Here is a 14,039-nt window from a genome sequence, read left to right as displayed (position 1 = left end):
ACCTAAAAAACCTTATAAAAATCAGTTGCGCCATTCCAGAGAAAACTGTAATAATCCAACTATGCTAATAATCTTTTTTGAGCAATAATTATCCCACTCTCTCCGGTCCGATGCCAAGGCGCCCTCCATAAATATCCGTCTTTCCTTCTTCAGCATGTCCGCTAGATGTGCCAATACTTCACCCATGTAGCCTAATGTATTGAAGCCGTGCCCTCCCCACTTTCAGGTGCAGCAGCTATGCGATTCCAGTCAAACCCCCTCAAAAGAAGAGGGCACTCCCTCTGTCTGGAGAAAAAAAAAGTTTAGTTTCAAGGAGTAACAATCCTTCTTTACCATAAGAACTGTCCATTTATGGAACAGTCTACCTCATGAGCTGGTCACAGTAGGAACAGTTGAAAGCTTCAAAACTGGCTTAGATTCAGTCCTAGAAGAAAATAGTCAGGGGTCAAGTCCTGGGAAAATAAGTGATTTCCACTCAAGGGCTGGTCCTGCTAATAAGAATGGTGCTCCTGCTTTGGAAAAAGTACAGGAACTCGGTTCCCACACATTCTTGCAGGACTTGACCCCTGAAAATAGTATTAATGCTTACACAGAAATATAGAATCCCTTCCTCTTCATTCACCCATGCCCCTTCCCTTCACCTCCTTGGTTGAACTTGATGGACATATAACTTTTTTCAACCATACTTACTATGCAGCTTATGTAACTATGAGGTCACAGGTCACATACCGGAAGTCTTGGCTTGTCTAGCAGCCATGCTGAAGAAGAAAGATGAATAACTCTGGCAGTGTCATTGGGCCGGAGTGGGTGGCATAATCATTGCTCAGTGAGGCTGGACACCATCCTTGTTGCTCAAAGAAAATCATTAGCATATTTGAATTATTACAATTTTCTCTGGAACAGCGCAACAGATTTTATAGGGTAAACAGCATTTGAATTAGCATAACCTGCACTATTAACCTACATGACTACATCCCTTTCCCTTATCCCCTTACATCCTTCCCTTCAATCCCCTGGTTGGACTTGATGGACGTATGTCTTTTTTCAACCATACTAACTATGTAACTAACCTGTATATTAATTTGGGTAATGCTGCTATCACTTTCTCTGTAATCAGATTTTTTTCAGCAATACCTTATATATGGTAGAGTATCCCTTTAAATTAGGTATACAATATTATATATGAGGATTCATATTCTGATACAAGGATACCAGATATACACCTAGGCCTATAACTATGGTAAGGGGTCATTCTCGATGTCTAGAGTTAAGAAGATTTCCCTTTTGACTGGATGCTGTACTGTAAGAGTAGTGAGACTCTGGAACTTTCTGCTACATGATGTTGTAATAGTTGATTCATTGAACACATTTAATAAGAGTCTGGATGCCTTTCTTGAAAAATATTTTATTACATGTTATAGGTAGTAGATTTCTGAAAGTGGGATGTTGATCCAGGGATTTATTCTCTGAATCAACACAGTAGGTTGGGCTTGATGAACCTGTGTCTTCTTTCAACCTTGTAACTATGTAAGAAATAAAAATATTGGGCATTTCGACAATTTATTATTATTTTAGGCCCTTTATTTAGATACCTGGTTGATAACTCTGAAATTACCAGGTACCTATAAATCCTTATAGGGCAGATGCTAGATGTAGAATAACCTGATCCAGAGTTCTTGTAGTGATCTGTCCAGCTGCTGAAACAATATGTGGAATTGGGGAAGTAGGAATCATTTAACAATAGGATCAAGCTTCTTCCTCGCTACCTTTGAACCATCTAAAATGAAGGACATATGTTACCCATACAGCTATAGAAATATAGTCCCCTATGTTTACTCCCAGTTGCTTCCAGTTTTACTTCCAGTTGCAGTTCTATAATTTTGGTTCTTTGCCCTCGTTCAAGGTTTAGAGTTTATTTCCATTACACGCTTTGTATTTGATTTAATGGAATTGATGTTTTATATCAGCTCTGAATCTTGACTGTATTTAGAACAAGATTTACCACCAATTGACCATGTTGCAGCCATTATTTCTTCTCGTGTTTGATATGCCCTTTCTTGCTCTACAGGCAGCAGGGAGGCAGCATTCACATATGCCATCATTGCGGCTGGCGTGGCCCATGCCATCACATCTGCTTGTACTCAAGGAAACATGAGTGACTGTGGGTGTGATAAGGAAAAACAAGGACAATTCCACAGAGAAGAAGGCTGGAAATGGGGAGGCTGTTCTGCTGACATCCGTTATGGATTAGTGTTTTCCAAGGATTTTGTGGACTCCAGAGAGATCAAGCAGAATGCGCGGACTCTCATGAATTTGCACAATAATGAGGCCGGACGTAAGGTATGAGTCTTATAGCGCATCATTTAGAATTCATGGTGATTTAGGTCCATAGACCCTTTATTTATCTTTTATTTTTATTATCAATTAAAGGGGTTGTCAGGCAGGATTTTTTTGTTCTTTATGCCCATTGTGTCAGATCTAAAAAAATAAACCTCTTGCGCTCCCGTGGTGCCTCAGGTGTCCTGCTCCAGTCCCCAGTGTGATGCTCTTCCTGCTTCCCGAGCCCAATAAGTCATGCTGCAGGTCAGTGATTCTCTGGCTGCAGTGGTGTCCTGCCTCGGCCAGTGATTGGCATATTGACTGAAATATTGGGCCCAGGCCTGGGTCTTCTTCCTGGTGCCTAAACCCAATATGTCACATTCCTGCTCAGCCAACTAATGGCCAAGGTGGGACACCACGTGACCGATTGGGCCCAAGAAGCAGTAAGAGAATCACACCAGGGCCTGGAGCAGGACACTGGAGGCACTGCTGAAAGTGAGTAGATGTTTATTGGCACAAAGTGCATTCCTCAACTCCCCCCTGTTACTGGATAATAGGTTGATGCGGTTAGCTGCTCATTTTCCTTGTGGTCAATGTAGGGGAATGTAGGATGTCATGGCTCTGCCAATATTGAGTCTGAGATAAATACATTTGGTCTTAAAAATTTCAAGGTTCTAATATATTTCTTCACCACCTACAACTAACAGGGCCATTTGTAAATTAAGATCCTTACAGTCCAGAATAGGATATCATATGTTTAAAGTGTAGGATGAACAATGCCCAGCTCTTAAAATTTTCAAGATGACCCTACAATACAAGCTGGTTCCAGGCCAGAGGCATAACTATAGGGGATGCAGGGGGTACAGCTGCACCTAGGCCCTAGAGCCTTAGAAGACCTATAAGGTTTCCTGTGACAGATTTTTTTTCATTGGGGCCTCACATCTTCAAGTTTTGCCTCGGTTCCAGGCCTCATATTTTTTCAAATTGTATATAAGATCTCCTATATATTTAAAGACTAATGAAAGTTGGAGAATCAACAGAAATATTGCTACTTCCTACAAATGGATGAATGTAAAAGTTAAAGGGGTACTCTGCTGCCCCATTGTTCTGAACATTTTGTTCTGAATGTTCGGAGTGGGTGGCGAGGGTTGTGATGTCACAACCACGCTCCTTGTGATGTCACACCACACCCCCTCAATGCAAGTCTATGGGAGGGGGTGTGGTGACCTCAACACCCCCCCATAGACCTGCATTTAGGGGGCGTGGTGTGACATCACAAGGGGCGTGGTTGTGACGTTACGACCCTGGCCACCAGCACCCAGTGTTCTAAACCAACCCTGGGTGCTGCACAGAGATTGTGGGGGTCCCAGCTGCGGGACCCCCATGATCAGACATCGTATCATTTGGATAGGGGATAAGATGTCTATGGGTGGAGTACACCTTTAAGGAACCTGCTTTCCTGTGCTTACCTCAATAAAGCCTTAAAGTTAAGGTTAAGCATGTATTATTGTTTGTGTTATATACTGTATAAATACCACCCTAAATTATTAAATGAAGTTCATTCTGTACATTTTATGATTATCTTTAGGGACCTGTACAGTTTTTTACTACACATAAAGCTTCTCTTTAGTCACCTAATTAGTTAATTAGATTTAGTAGGAACATCTCATACATTGGAGCATAATTATGATTGATCTTACAGAACAAAACACTTATATACCCGAATTCCATGTAACTGATCCTACGCATAAGCCATAATTAAAACTTAAAAACTAAAAACAAGCGTATATAGCTCCAAAAACAAAGTTTATTAATACATGTATGCAAAAAAACATTACATTTAAAAACACATAAAAAAAAATAACACAGAGGTAACTTATTATGTATCATGTGTAAGGAATTCTCCCTGGGGATAGCTCTGGGATCGTCCATGACACCGCCACAGGACATGTTTCCACTTCAATCAGCAGGCAAACAACAGTTCTTTATGCAAGTCTGGCCCCTCGCCAGCTTTATTAGACAGGTTGCAGGATAAATAAAAACATAAAGACAGGACCAAACAAAACCCTAGACCGTCTAGTCACTAACTAAACAATTCAGCATGCCCTGACTACCAACTGGTGGGATTTTCCCTGCCAGTTAAACTTATGCCTCCTGCAACCTTCTACTCACTGTTCACACACAGCGTTTGCAACTTCTTGCTGTGTGTCTCGTCCACACTTGGGGTCACTCACAGATCGGGCTGTGTGTTCCTCACCAGGATCCCTGCCTCCCCCCACAGCTGTCTTGCTGTCTTCTGGGGAGAGCTCAGACTACACTGTCTGACTTCCTTTTAACCCCTTGGGGACGAGGGTTTTCCAGTTTTTGCACTTTTGTTTTTTCTTCCTTACCTTTTAAATAACCCTTTCAATTTTGCAGCTAAAAATCCATATGATGGCTTATTTTTTGCGCCACCAATTCTACTTTGTAATGACATCAGTCATTTTACCCAAAAATTGAACGTGTGGTTTAATTAACGATATATTTTTTATAATTCGGACATTTCCGACGATGATACCACGGCGATACCACATATGTTTATTTTTATTTACACAGTTTTGTTTTTTTTATTGGGAAAAGGGGGGGGGGTGATTCAAACTTTTATTAGGGAAGGGGTTAAATGATCTTTATTGACTTTTTTTTGCAATGTTATAGCTCTCATAGGGGCTATAACACTGCACACACTGATCTTTTATATTGTTCAATGATTTCTCATAGGAAATCATTGATCAATGATTCTGCCACTTGATTGCTCATGCCTGGATCTCAGGCACTGAGCAGTCATTTGGCGATTGGACAGCGAGGAGGCAGGTAGGGACCCTCCAGCTGTCCTGTAAGCTGTTCGGGATGCCGCGATTTCACTGCAGCGATCCCGAACAGCTCCCTGAGCTAACCGGCAGTGCTTTACTTTCACTTTAGACGCGGCGCTCAACTTTGAACACCGCGTCTAAAGGGTTAATAACGCGCGGCACCGCGATCAATGCCATGGGTCCCGGCCATTTTTAGAGGCCAGGCCCGACCAGCTATGATGTGGGGCCATGGCGTGGCCCCGCGTTATAGACAGGGAGCGGGCTGAGGGCATATAGGTACGCCCTCCGTCCCCAAGGAGTTAAAGAAACCTTCCCTCTCTGCTACCTCATTAATTAGGCCACAGGTGGAGGTTTCTGCAGGGATAGCTAGGGAAATACACCCTTTCCTTACCACACTGTCACACATGAGAGAGTTGACTGGAACAGACTGAATAGTGAAGGCTCATTTACAGTGAATAAATAAAGTCCATGATGAAATACATACTGTACAACAATAAATAAATGTCATAATAATGATGCAATAAGCATCAATAGCTTACAGCATAAGGAATTAAGTGCTAAAGTGAAATGCAGGTTATAACCCATATACTAATGCACGTAAAGCAACCATTGTAATAAATACATATGTAGCCAAACACAATAAAGAGAAAGGCAATCTGATCATTTTACCCAGTGGTAAGGAATAATGACCGGTGCCTCCACAACCCAACGTTTCCCGCACTAAAGCTTCAACCAAATACTGCCACATTCTGTGTCCATGAATATAATACTGCCACACGTTGTGCCCCTGAATATAATACTGCCACACACTGTGCCTCTAAATATAATACTGTTACATTCTGTGCACTCTGAATATAATACTGCCACACACTGTGCCTCTAAATATAATACTGTTACATTCTGTGCACTCTGAATATAATACCGCCACACACTGCACCCTCTGAATATAATGCTGCCACACACTGTACCTCTCAATATAATACTGTCACACACTGTACCCCTGAATATAATGCGGCACATACTGTGTCCCTGAATGATACTGCTACATACTGTTCCAGCATTCACCACTATCACCTGCTGTGCCCCATCTATATAATGCTGCCAAAGATTGTGCCCTGAACAAAATAATTATGCCACTGTGCCTCTTGAAATGACAAATTATGTCTCTCTGTCCCCTTAACAATGAATGATGCCACTGCTCTCCTAATGAACTGTGCCTCTGTGCTCTTAAATCATTGTTTCCCAACCTGTGACTATCCAAATGTTGCAAACTACAACTCCCATCATGCATTCACAAAAAGGCATGATGAGATAAGTAGTTTTTCAACATCTGGCTCCAGCTTTGCATCACTGCTCTGGTCTCTTCTTCTTAGGCCTGACCAGAGAAGAATGATGCAGGCAGCGCTAATCGCACCATCTGCATTAGACATGTGCATAATGGAAATATGTGTTTCTATTAGTATAGTTTATCTTTTTTGAGCACATTTTCATTTGGTCGTCTTTGCTCAGTATTGTTCTAAACTACAGTATTTCTTGTTCTGGAGGGAAATTATCATTTCAGGCCAATACAGGATTCGTAACTGCATTCTTTCTGTAATGTTACACCTGTGTTTATGTATGTGCTGTTGTAAAATTTTCTTTAGTTTTTGTTTTATTCAAACACAAAAGGGATAACCTAATTGCTTGGCAAAAAAACACAACAGGCGGAGATTTATCAAAATCTGTGCAGAGAAAAAGTGGAGCGGTATTCTATAGCAATCAATCAGATTGCTTCTTTCGTTTTTAAAAAGACATCTGAAAAATAAAAGAGGCGATCTGATGTGCAACTGGTCAACTTTTCATCTGGACAGGTTTTGGTTAATCTCCCCCAACTTTTCTCAGTCACATGATCTGCTCGGCCTCCTTCTAAGGGTATGTTCACACTGGTGTGAACGCTGTGAACATTACCATTTGTGTGAATGGGTCTTCCGCAGACCAGTTCACACTGCAGATTTCAGCGGCGGAGAATTCCGCTGCTGAAATTGATCCCTGCAAACAATGAACCGAGTGAAGATTCCGAGCGAATTGCCTCCACAGAAACACAAAAATAGATTAGATGATTGGCCAAAGATGATTCACATGACAATAACGCCGCCCATCTGAAAGACTTATTGCATATGTCTGAATGCATCTTCATTATGCGGAGCAGAAATGTGACAAGAATATTCAAATGTATTAGTTATTTTACACCGTTTTTGTAACTAATTATTCTTTATGAATAGTTTTTGTTCGAAGTTTCAGATGAATCAGAATCTCCAAATAAGTAAATATTTCTACAAAAATCGATTCACATATGTCTAATCTGGGCAGGGAGCATAGTGTTCTCTCGGTGAGTCTGGCTATTGGCTGTATCGTTGTAATTTGAATGCAGGGAGATCAGATGTCTCCTCTTGCCGGATCCCAAAAAAATTGGTGGGCTCAGTCTAGGTTTGGACCATGGTCTGCCCTGACATAGTCTCACAGATGATTATTGTATTGGCAAGCAGCTTTACTAACCTTGTTCAGTTTTGCTTGTATGGGCACAACTCTATTGGCCGCATGTTTTTTTTTCCTCTAAAGGATCTCCTTCCAGGAACCTCCTGTGACCCTTCTGATGCCAAAGATATAATAATAATTGTAGCCAGAAGAAGCAGCTACCAAGTTGTCATGTCAGTAGTAATCCCTGGTGATCTTTGATGGTCGAGTTAAAGGTTCAAGGCCAACCAAATCGACCTTTCTTTAGTTTTCATAAAATATGTCAATTTTTATGACCCTGCCCTATGATGTAATTTCCTTTTCTGGTTCTGTTTTACATATAAAAGCTCCAATGTATGTTGTAATTGTATTATGTCTGATGAAGGCATTAGTCCAGTGGTGAAACACATTTCATTTGAACACATTTGGTAGATTTTAAGCTTTTACCGTACGGTGTAATTGCAGTTTGAGGTACTATGTGATTTATCCTGTTTTTTTTACATTCTGACCATAGATGATAGGAAATACAGAGTAGCAAAAACCAACCAAGAATTTAGCTAAAATTTAACAACCTTTATTGAAACCAATTAAAACCTATATCAAAAATATTGTAAAATGAATACAGAGTCATGTCACGATTCGGCTGGCTGGAAGTGGATCCTCTGTGCCAGAGAGGGATTGGCGTGGACCGTGTCGGTGGACCGGTTCTAAGTTTCTACTGGTATTCACCAGAGCCCGCCGCAAAGCGGGATGGTCTTGCAGCGGCGGTAGCAACCAGGTCGTATCCACCGGCAACGGCTCAACCTCTCTGACTGCTGAGATAAGCGCGGTACAAGGGAGTAGACAAGAGCAAGGTCGGACATAGCAGAAGGTCGGGGCAGGCAGCAAGGATCGTAGTCAGGGGCAACGGCAGGAGGTCTGGAATACAGGCTAGGAACACACAAGGAAACGCTTTCACTGGCACAATGGCAACAAGATCCGGCAAGGGAGTGCAGGGGAAGTGAGGTATAAGTAGGGAAGTGCACAGGTGACGGTACTGATTAAAACCTCATGCGCCAATCAGTGGCGCACCGGCCCTTTAAATCGCAAAGACCCGGCACACGCGCACCCTAGGGAGCGGGGCCGCGCGCCGGGACAGCACAGACGGGGAATGGGTCTTGTAAGCGAGTCGGGATGCGCATCGCGAGCGGGCGCGTCCCTCATCACGAATCGCATCCCGGCTGGGAACATTATCGCAGCGCACCCGGTCGGCAGGTCTGACCGGGGCGCTGCGAATAGGAGAACGCTGTGAGCGCTCCGGGGAGGAGCGGGGACCCAGAGTGCTCGGCATAACAGTACCCCCCCCTTGGGTCTCCCCCTCTTTTTGGAACCTGAGAATTTGAGGATAAGGTTCTTGTCCAGGATGTTGTCCTCAGGTTCCCAAGACCTCTCCTCTGGGCCGCAATTCTCCCAATCAACCAAAAATTTTTTTTTTACCTCTGACCGTCTTGGATGCCAGAATTTCTTTCACCGAAAAGATGTCAGAGGACCCGGAAACTGGAGTGGGAGCAACAACCTTGGGAGAGTAGCGGTTAAGGATGAGTGGTTTAAGGAGAGAGACATGGAAAGCATTGGGAATACGGAGAAAAGGAGGAAGAAGGAGTTTGTAAGAGACAGGGTTGATTTGGCACTTGATTTTGAAAGGACCAAGATAACGTGGTCCCAGTTTATAACTGGGGACACGAAAGCGGACATACTTGGTGGAGAGCCATACTTTGTCTCCGGGAGAAAACATGGGGGGAATTCTTCTTTTCCTATCGGCATGTTTTTTCATCTGGGATGAGGCCTGTAAAAGAGAATTTTGAGTCTCTTTCCATATGGTGGAGAAGTACCGAGTCACCTCATCAACAGCGGGCAAACCAGAAGGCATGGGAGTGGGAAGAGGGTGACGGCCGTACACCACAAAAAATGGGGATTTAGCGGAAGACTCAGAGACTCTGAAATTGTACGAGAATTCGGCCCATGGTAGAAGATCTGCCTAGTCATCCTGGCGCAAATATTCACCCAGGACCTGATTAATTCTTTCCACTTGCCCATTGGATTGGGGATGATAAGAAGACGGGTAGTTTAGTTTGATTTTGAGTTGATTACAGAGGGCCCTCCAGAATTTTGACTCAAATTGAACGCCTCTATCCGAGACGATATGCGTAGGAAGCCCGTGAAGGCGAAAAATGTGTATAAAAATTGTTTCGCCAACTGAGGCGCAGAAGGAAGAGGGATAAAATGTGCCATCTTGGAGAATCGATCAACGACCACCCAAACAACTGTGTTGCCATGGGATAAAGGTAAGTCAGTAATGAAGTCCATACCAATCTGAGACCATGGTTGTTCAGGAACAGGCAGAGGATGGAGGAGACCAGCAGGCTTCTGGCAAGGGGTCTTGTCCCGGGCACAGACTGTACAAGCACGCACAAAATCAACAACATCAGCCTCCAGGGTAGGCCACCAATAAAATCGAGAGATGAGCTGGATGGATTTTTTGATGCCAGCATGGCCTGCGAGGTGAGAGGAGTGTCCCCACCTGAAGATCTTGAGGCGCTGGCGTGGAGAGACGAAGGTCTTCCCTGGAGGAGTTTGTCTGATGGAGGCTAGAGAAGTGGAGATCAGACAGTCCGGAGGAATAATGTGTTGCGGGGAAGCTTCCACTTCAGAGGCATCCGATGAACGAGAGAGGGCGTCAGCCCTAATGTTCTTGTCAGCAGGGCGAAAATGAATTTCAAAGTTAAAACGGGCAAAGAACAACGACCACCTAGCCTGGCGAGGGTTCAGCCGTTGGGCAGACTGAAGATAAGAGAGATTCTTGTGATCAGTGTATATAATAACTGGATATTTGGATCCCTCCAGCAGGTGCCTCCATTCCTCAAGCGCCAATTTTATGGCCAGTAGTTCTCGATCACCAATGGAGTAGTTTTTCTCCGCCGGAGAGAAGGTCCTAGAAAAGAAACCACAAGTAACAGCATGTCCGGAAGAATTTTTTTGCAGGAGTACTGCTCCAGCTCCCACCGAGGAGGCGTCTACCTCCAGCGAGAAGGGCTTAGATGGATCAGGTCTGGAGAGTACGGGAGCAGAAGAAAAGGCAGTTTTGAGATGATTGAATACATCTTCCGCTTGAGGAGGCCAGGACTTAGGGTTGGCGTTTTTCTTGATTAGGGCCACGATAGGGGCCACAATAGTGGAAAAGTGCGGAATAAATTGTCTGTAATAATTGGCAAACCCCAAAAAACGTTGGATAGCACGGAGTCCGGAGGGGAGTGGCCAATCCAATACGGCTGATAGTTTGTCTGGGTCCATTTGGAGTCCCTGGCCAGAGACTAAGTATCGTAGGAAGGGAAGAGATTGACATTCAAAGAGACATTTTACCATTTTGGCATATAATTGATTGTCCCGAAGTCTCTGAAGAACCATGCGGACATGCTGGCGGTGTTCTTCTAGGTTAGCAGAAAAAATCAAAATATCGTCTAGGTAGACCACAACACAGGTATATAGAAGATCACGAAAAATGTAATTTAAAAAGTCTTGGAAGACGGGAGGGGCGTTGCAAAGCCCAAAGGGCATAACCAGATATTCAAAGTGTCCATCTCTGGTGTTAAACGCGGTCTTCCACTCGTCCCCCTCCCTGATGCGGATGAGATTATATGCACCTCTTAAGTCCAGCTTGGTAAAGATGTGGGCGCCTCGTAGGCGATCAAAGAGTTCCGAGATAAGAGGTAGGGGATAGCGTTTTTTTACAGTGATTTTATTAAGTCTGCGGTAATCAATGCAAGGACGTAAGGATCCGTCTTTTTTGGAAACAAAGAAAAATCCAGCTCCGGCAGGGGAGGAAGGCTTGCGGATAAATCCCCTTTTTAAATTCTCTTGGATGTACTCCGACATGGCTTGTGTTTCCGGAGCAGACAGAGGATAGATTCTGCCCGGGGGTGGAGTAGTACCAGGGAGGAGGTCAATAGGACAGTCATAAGGCCTGTGAGGAGGCAAAGTCTCTGCTTGTTTTTTGCAAAAAACATCAGCATAATCCAGATAGGCCTTGGGGAGATATTGGAGGGGGCCACAGGGTCTTGACTGACAGTACAGGGAGCAGGCTTAAGACAGTTCTTGTGGCAAGTAGTACCCCAGTTCTTGATCTCCCCGGTGGTCCAATCAAGGGTTGGGGAATGGCATTGAAGCCACGGTAGTCCAAGAAGAATTTCCGAAGTGCAGTTAGAGAGGACTAGAAATTCAATCTTTTCGTGATGGGGTCCGATGCACATTAAGAGGGGTTCCGTGCGGTAACGCACAGTACAGTCCAATCTTTCATTATTAACAGAGGCAATGTAGAGGGGTCTGGCGAGACTCATCACCGGGATGTTGAACCTATTGATGAAAGAGGCCAAAATAAAATTTCCTGCAGATCCGGAATCCAAGAAGGCCACAGCTGAGACTGGATAGGCCTTTTTTAAAGGTCGCGCAGAGGACCTCGTTATTCCAGGACAATTCGGAGGCGAGAGTACGGAATTGGATGGCGTACTCGCCAACAGAAGAATTACCCTGGACCAGGTTCAGCAGGGCAGTCTCGGCAGAAGAGGCTCGGGCAGGTTCCTCGAAGACACTTCGAATCTCCGTGAAGAAAGAGTGTACAGAGGCAGTGACAGGATCATTGCGGTCCCAGAGCGGTGTTGCCCATGACAGGGCTTTCCCAGACAGAAGGCTGACTACGAAAGTCACGTTTGACCTTTCAGTTGGAAACTGGTCCGACATCATCTCCAAATGCAGGGAACATTGTGAAAGAAAACCACGGCAAAATTTAGAGTCCCCATCAAATTTGTCCGGCAAAGATAAACGGAGGCTGGATGCGGCCACTCGCTGCGGAGGAGGTGCAGGAGCTGGCGGAGGAGATGATTGTTGAAGCTGTGGTAGTAGCTGCTGTAGCATCACGGTCAGTTGAGACAGCTAGTGGCCTTGTTGCGCTATCTGTTGCAACTGCTGGGCGACCACCGTGGTGAGGTCAGCGACAACTGGCAGCGGGACCTCAGCGGGATCCATGGCCGGATCTACTGTCACGATTCGGCTGGCTGGAGGTGGATCCTCTGTGCCAGAGAGGAATTGGCGTGGACCATGTCAGTGGACCGGTTCTAAGTTGCTACTGGTATTCAACAGAGCCCGCCGCAAAGCGGGATGGTCTTGCAGCGGCGGTAGCAACCAGCTCGTATCCACCGGCAACGGCTCAACCTCTCTGACTGCTGAGATAAGCGCGGTACAAGGGAGTAGACAAGAGCAGGGTCGGACGTAGCAGAAGGTCGGGGCAGGCAGCAAGGATCGTAGTGCTAAGTGCTTGATATCAACTCAAGGCCAGCCTGAATCAGAGTATGGTCATCATCCATGCCCGGACTATGGTGGAGACAGGATAGACATACAGCAGCAAGGGAGATCTATCTTTGTGGACTTATTGGGGTCAAGGATATGTTCAGGAACAGATAATCGTCCTTCTGGCTTCTATTAGTATTGTGAGAATGACTGATGGCTATATAGCCCCTCACACATTGAAAGCTAATATTTAAGTGTGGTCTCTGTGGGTGTCTTAGTATCATCTTTATTACAATTACTATCCAGACATACATATGGAGCTAAATAGGGGCCATTGTTGAGAAGGAAGATCTGTTTTTTGTTAGCCCACATTATCTAGCATGGGCAAAATCTGATGTAATCTACTCTGCTATCCAGGATCTACAACTATCCTTGGAGTTGATATCAAGCACTTAGGGCTCATTAGATGTCAACATCTTACTGGAGATCTCCCACAAAGAAGAAACTCACAAATTTTACATTGTGCACTCATTAACCTTGCTTGCTGTGTGATGTCTGTCTTTTCTTTTCTTATCATATATAGAATGGAATAAGTTATTGTCGAAATTCTTCCATCGCATATCCAGGGCTAAAATAGTAAGCCCTGATGAACCGTAAACATATTTAGTCTACGGGGAAAGGCGTCGGGTGTCAAAAGGGTGAATTGTAGGGGATTGTCCCTGAGTAGAGTCTCCTTATACTGAGACCTATGACTCTGTATTCATTTTACAATATTTTTGATATAGGTATTGATTGATTTCAATAAAGGTTGTAAAATTTTTGCTAAATTCTTGGTTGGTTTTTGATACTAATGAGCTAAATTGGATTTGTGGTCTGTATTTCAGTGATTGTTTGAAACACAGAGTAGGTCATGAGCTGGGATGCCACGTGCTGAGGGCCTGAGAGCCGCATATGTCTTCTAAAACTCTCTTTGTGGAACACTGGGATTGAAAGTGACAGTTCCCATACTTATCTTACAGTAGGCATTGGGAAATCACATGTATGGCTTGTCTATGAATA

At 44.2% G+C, this 14,039-nt stretch overlaps 1 protein-coding gene across 2 annotated transcripts in view; it reads left to right on the top strand.

Moving 5' to 3' along the window:
- Nucleotides 1–14,039, top strand: part of LOC130275818 (protein Wnt-7a) — a 101,506-nt gene that overhangs the window by 51,955 nt on the left and 35,512 nt on the right. For both annotated transcript variants that reach the window (XM_056524289.1, XM_056524290.1), the window contains one exon: nt 2,069–2,340. In XM_056524289.1, the coding sequence (XP_056380264.1) occupies nt 2,069–2,340 (272 nt within the window). The remainder of the gene's footprint in view (nt 1–2,068; nt 2,341–14,039) is intronic.

This window comes from Hyla sarda, chromosome 6 (assembly GCF_029499605.1).
Source record: "Hyla sarda isolate aHylSar1 chromosome 6, aHylSar1.hap1, whole genome shotgun sequence".
Classification (NCBI taxonomy): domain Eukaryota; kingdom Metazoa; phylum Chordata; class Amphibia; order Anura; family Hylidae; genus Hyla; species Hyla sarda.
This window is presented reverse-complemented; position numbering and strand designations above follow the sequence as displayed.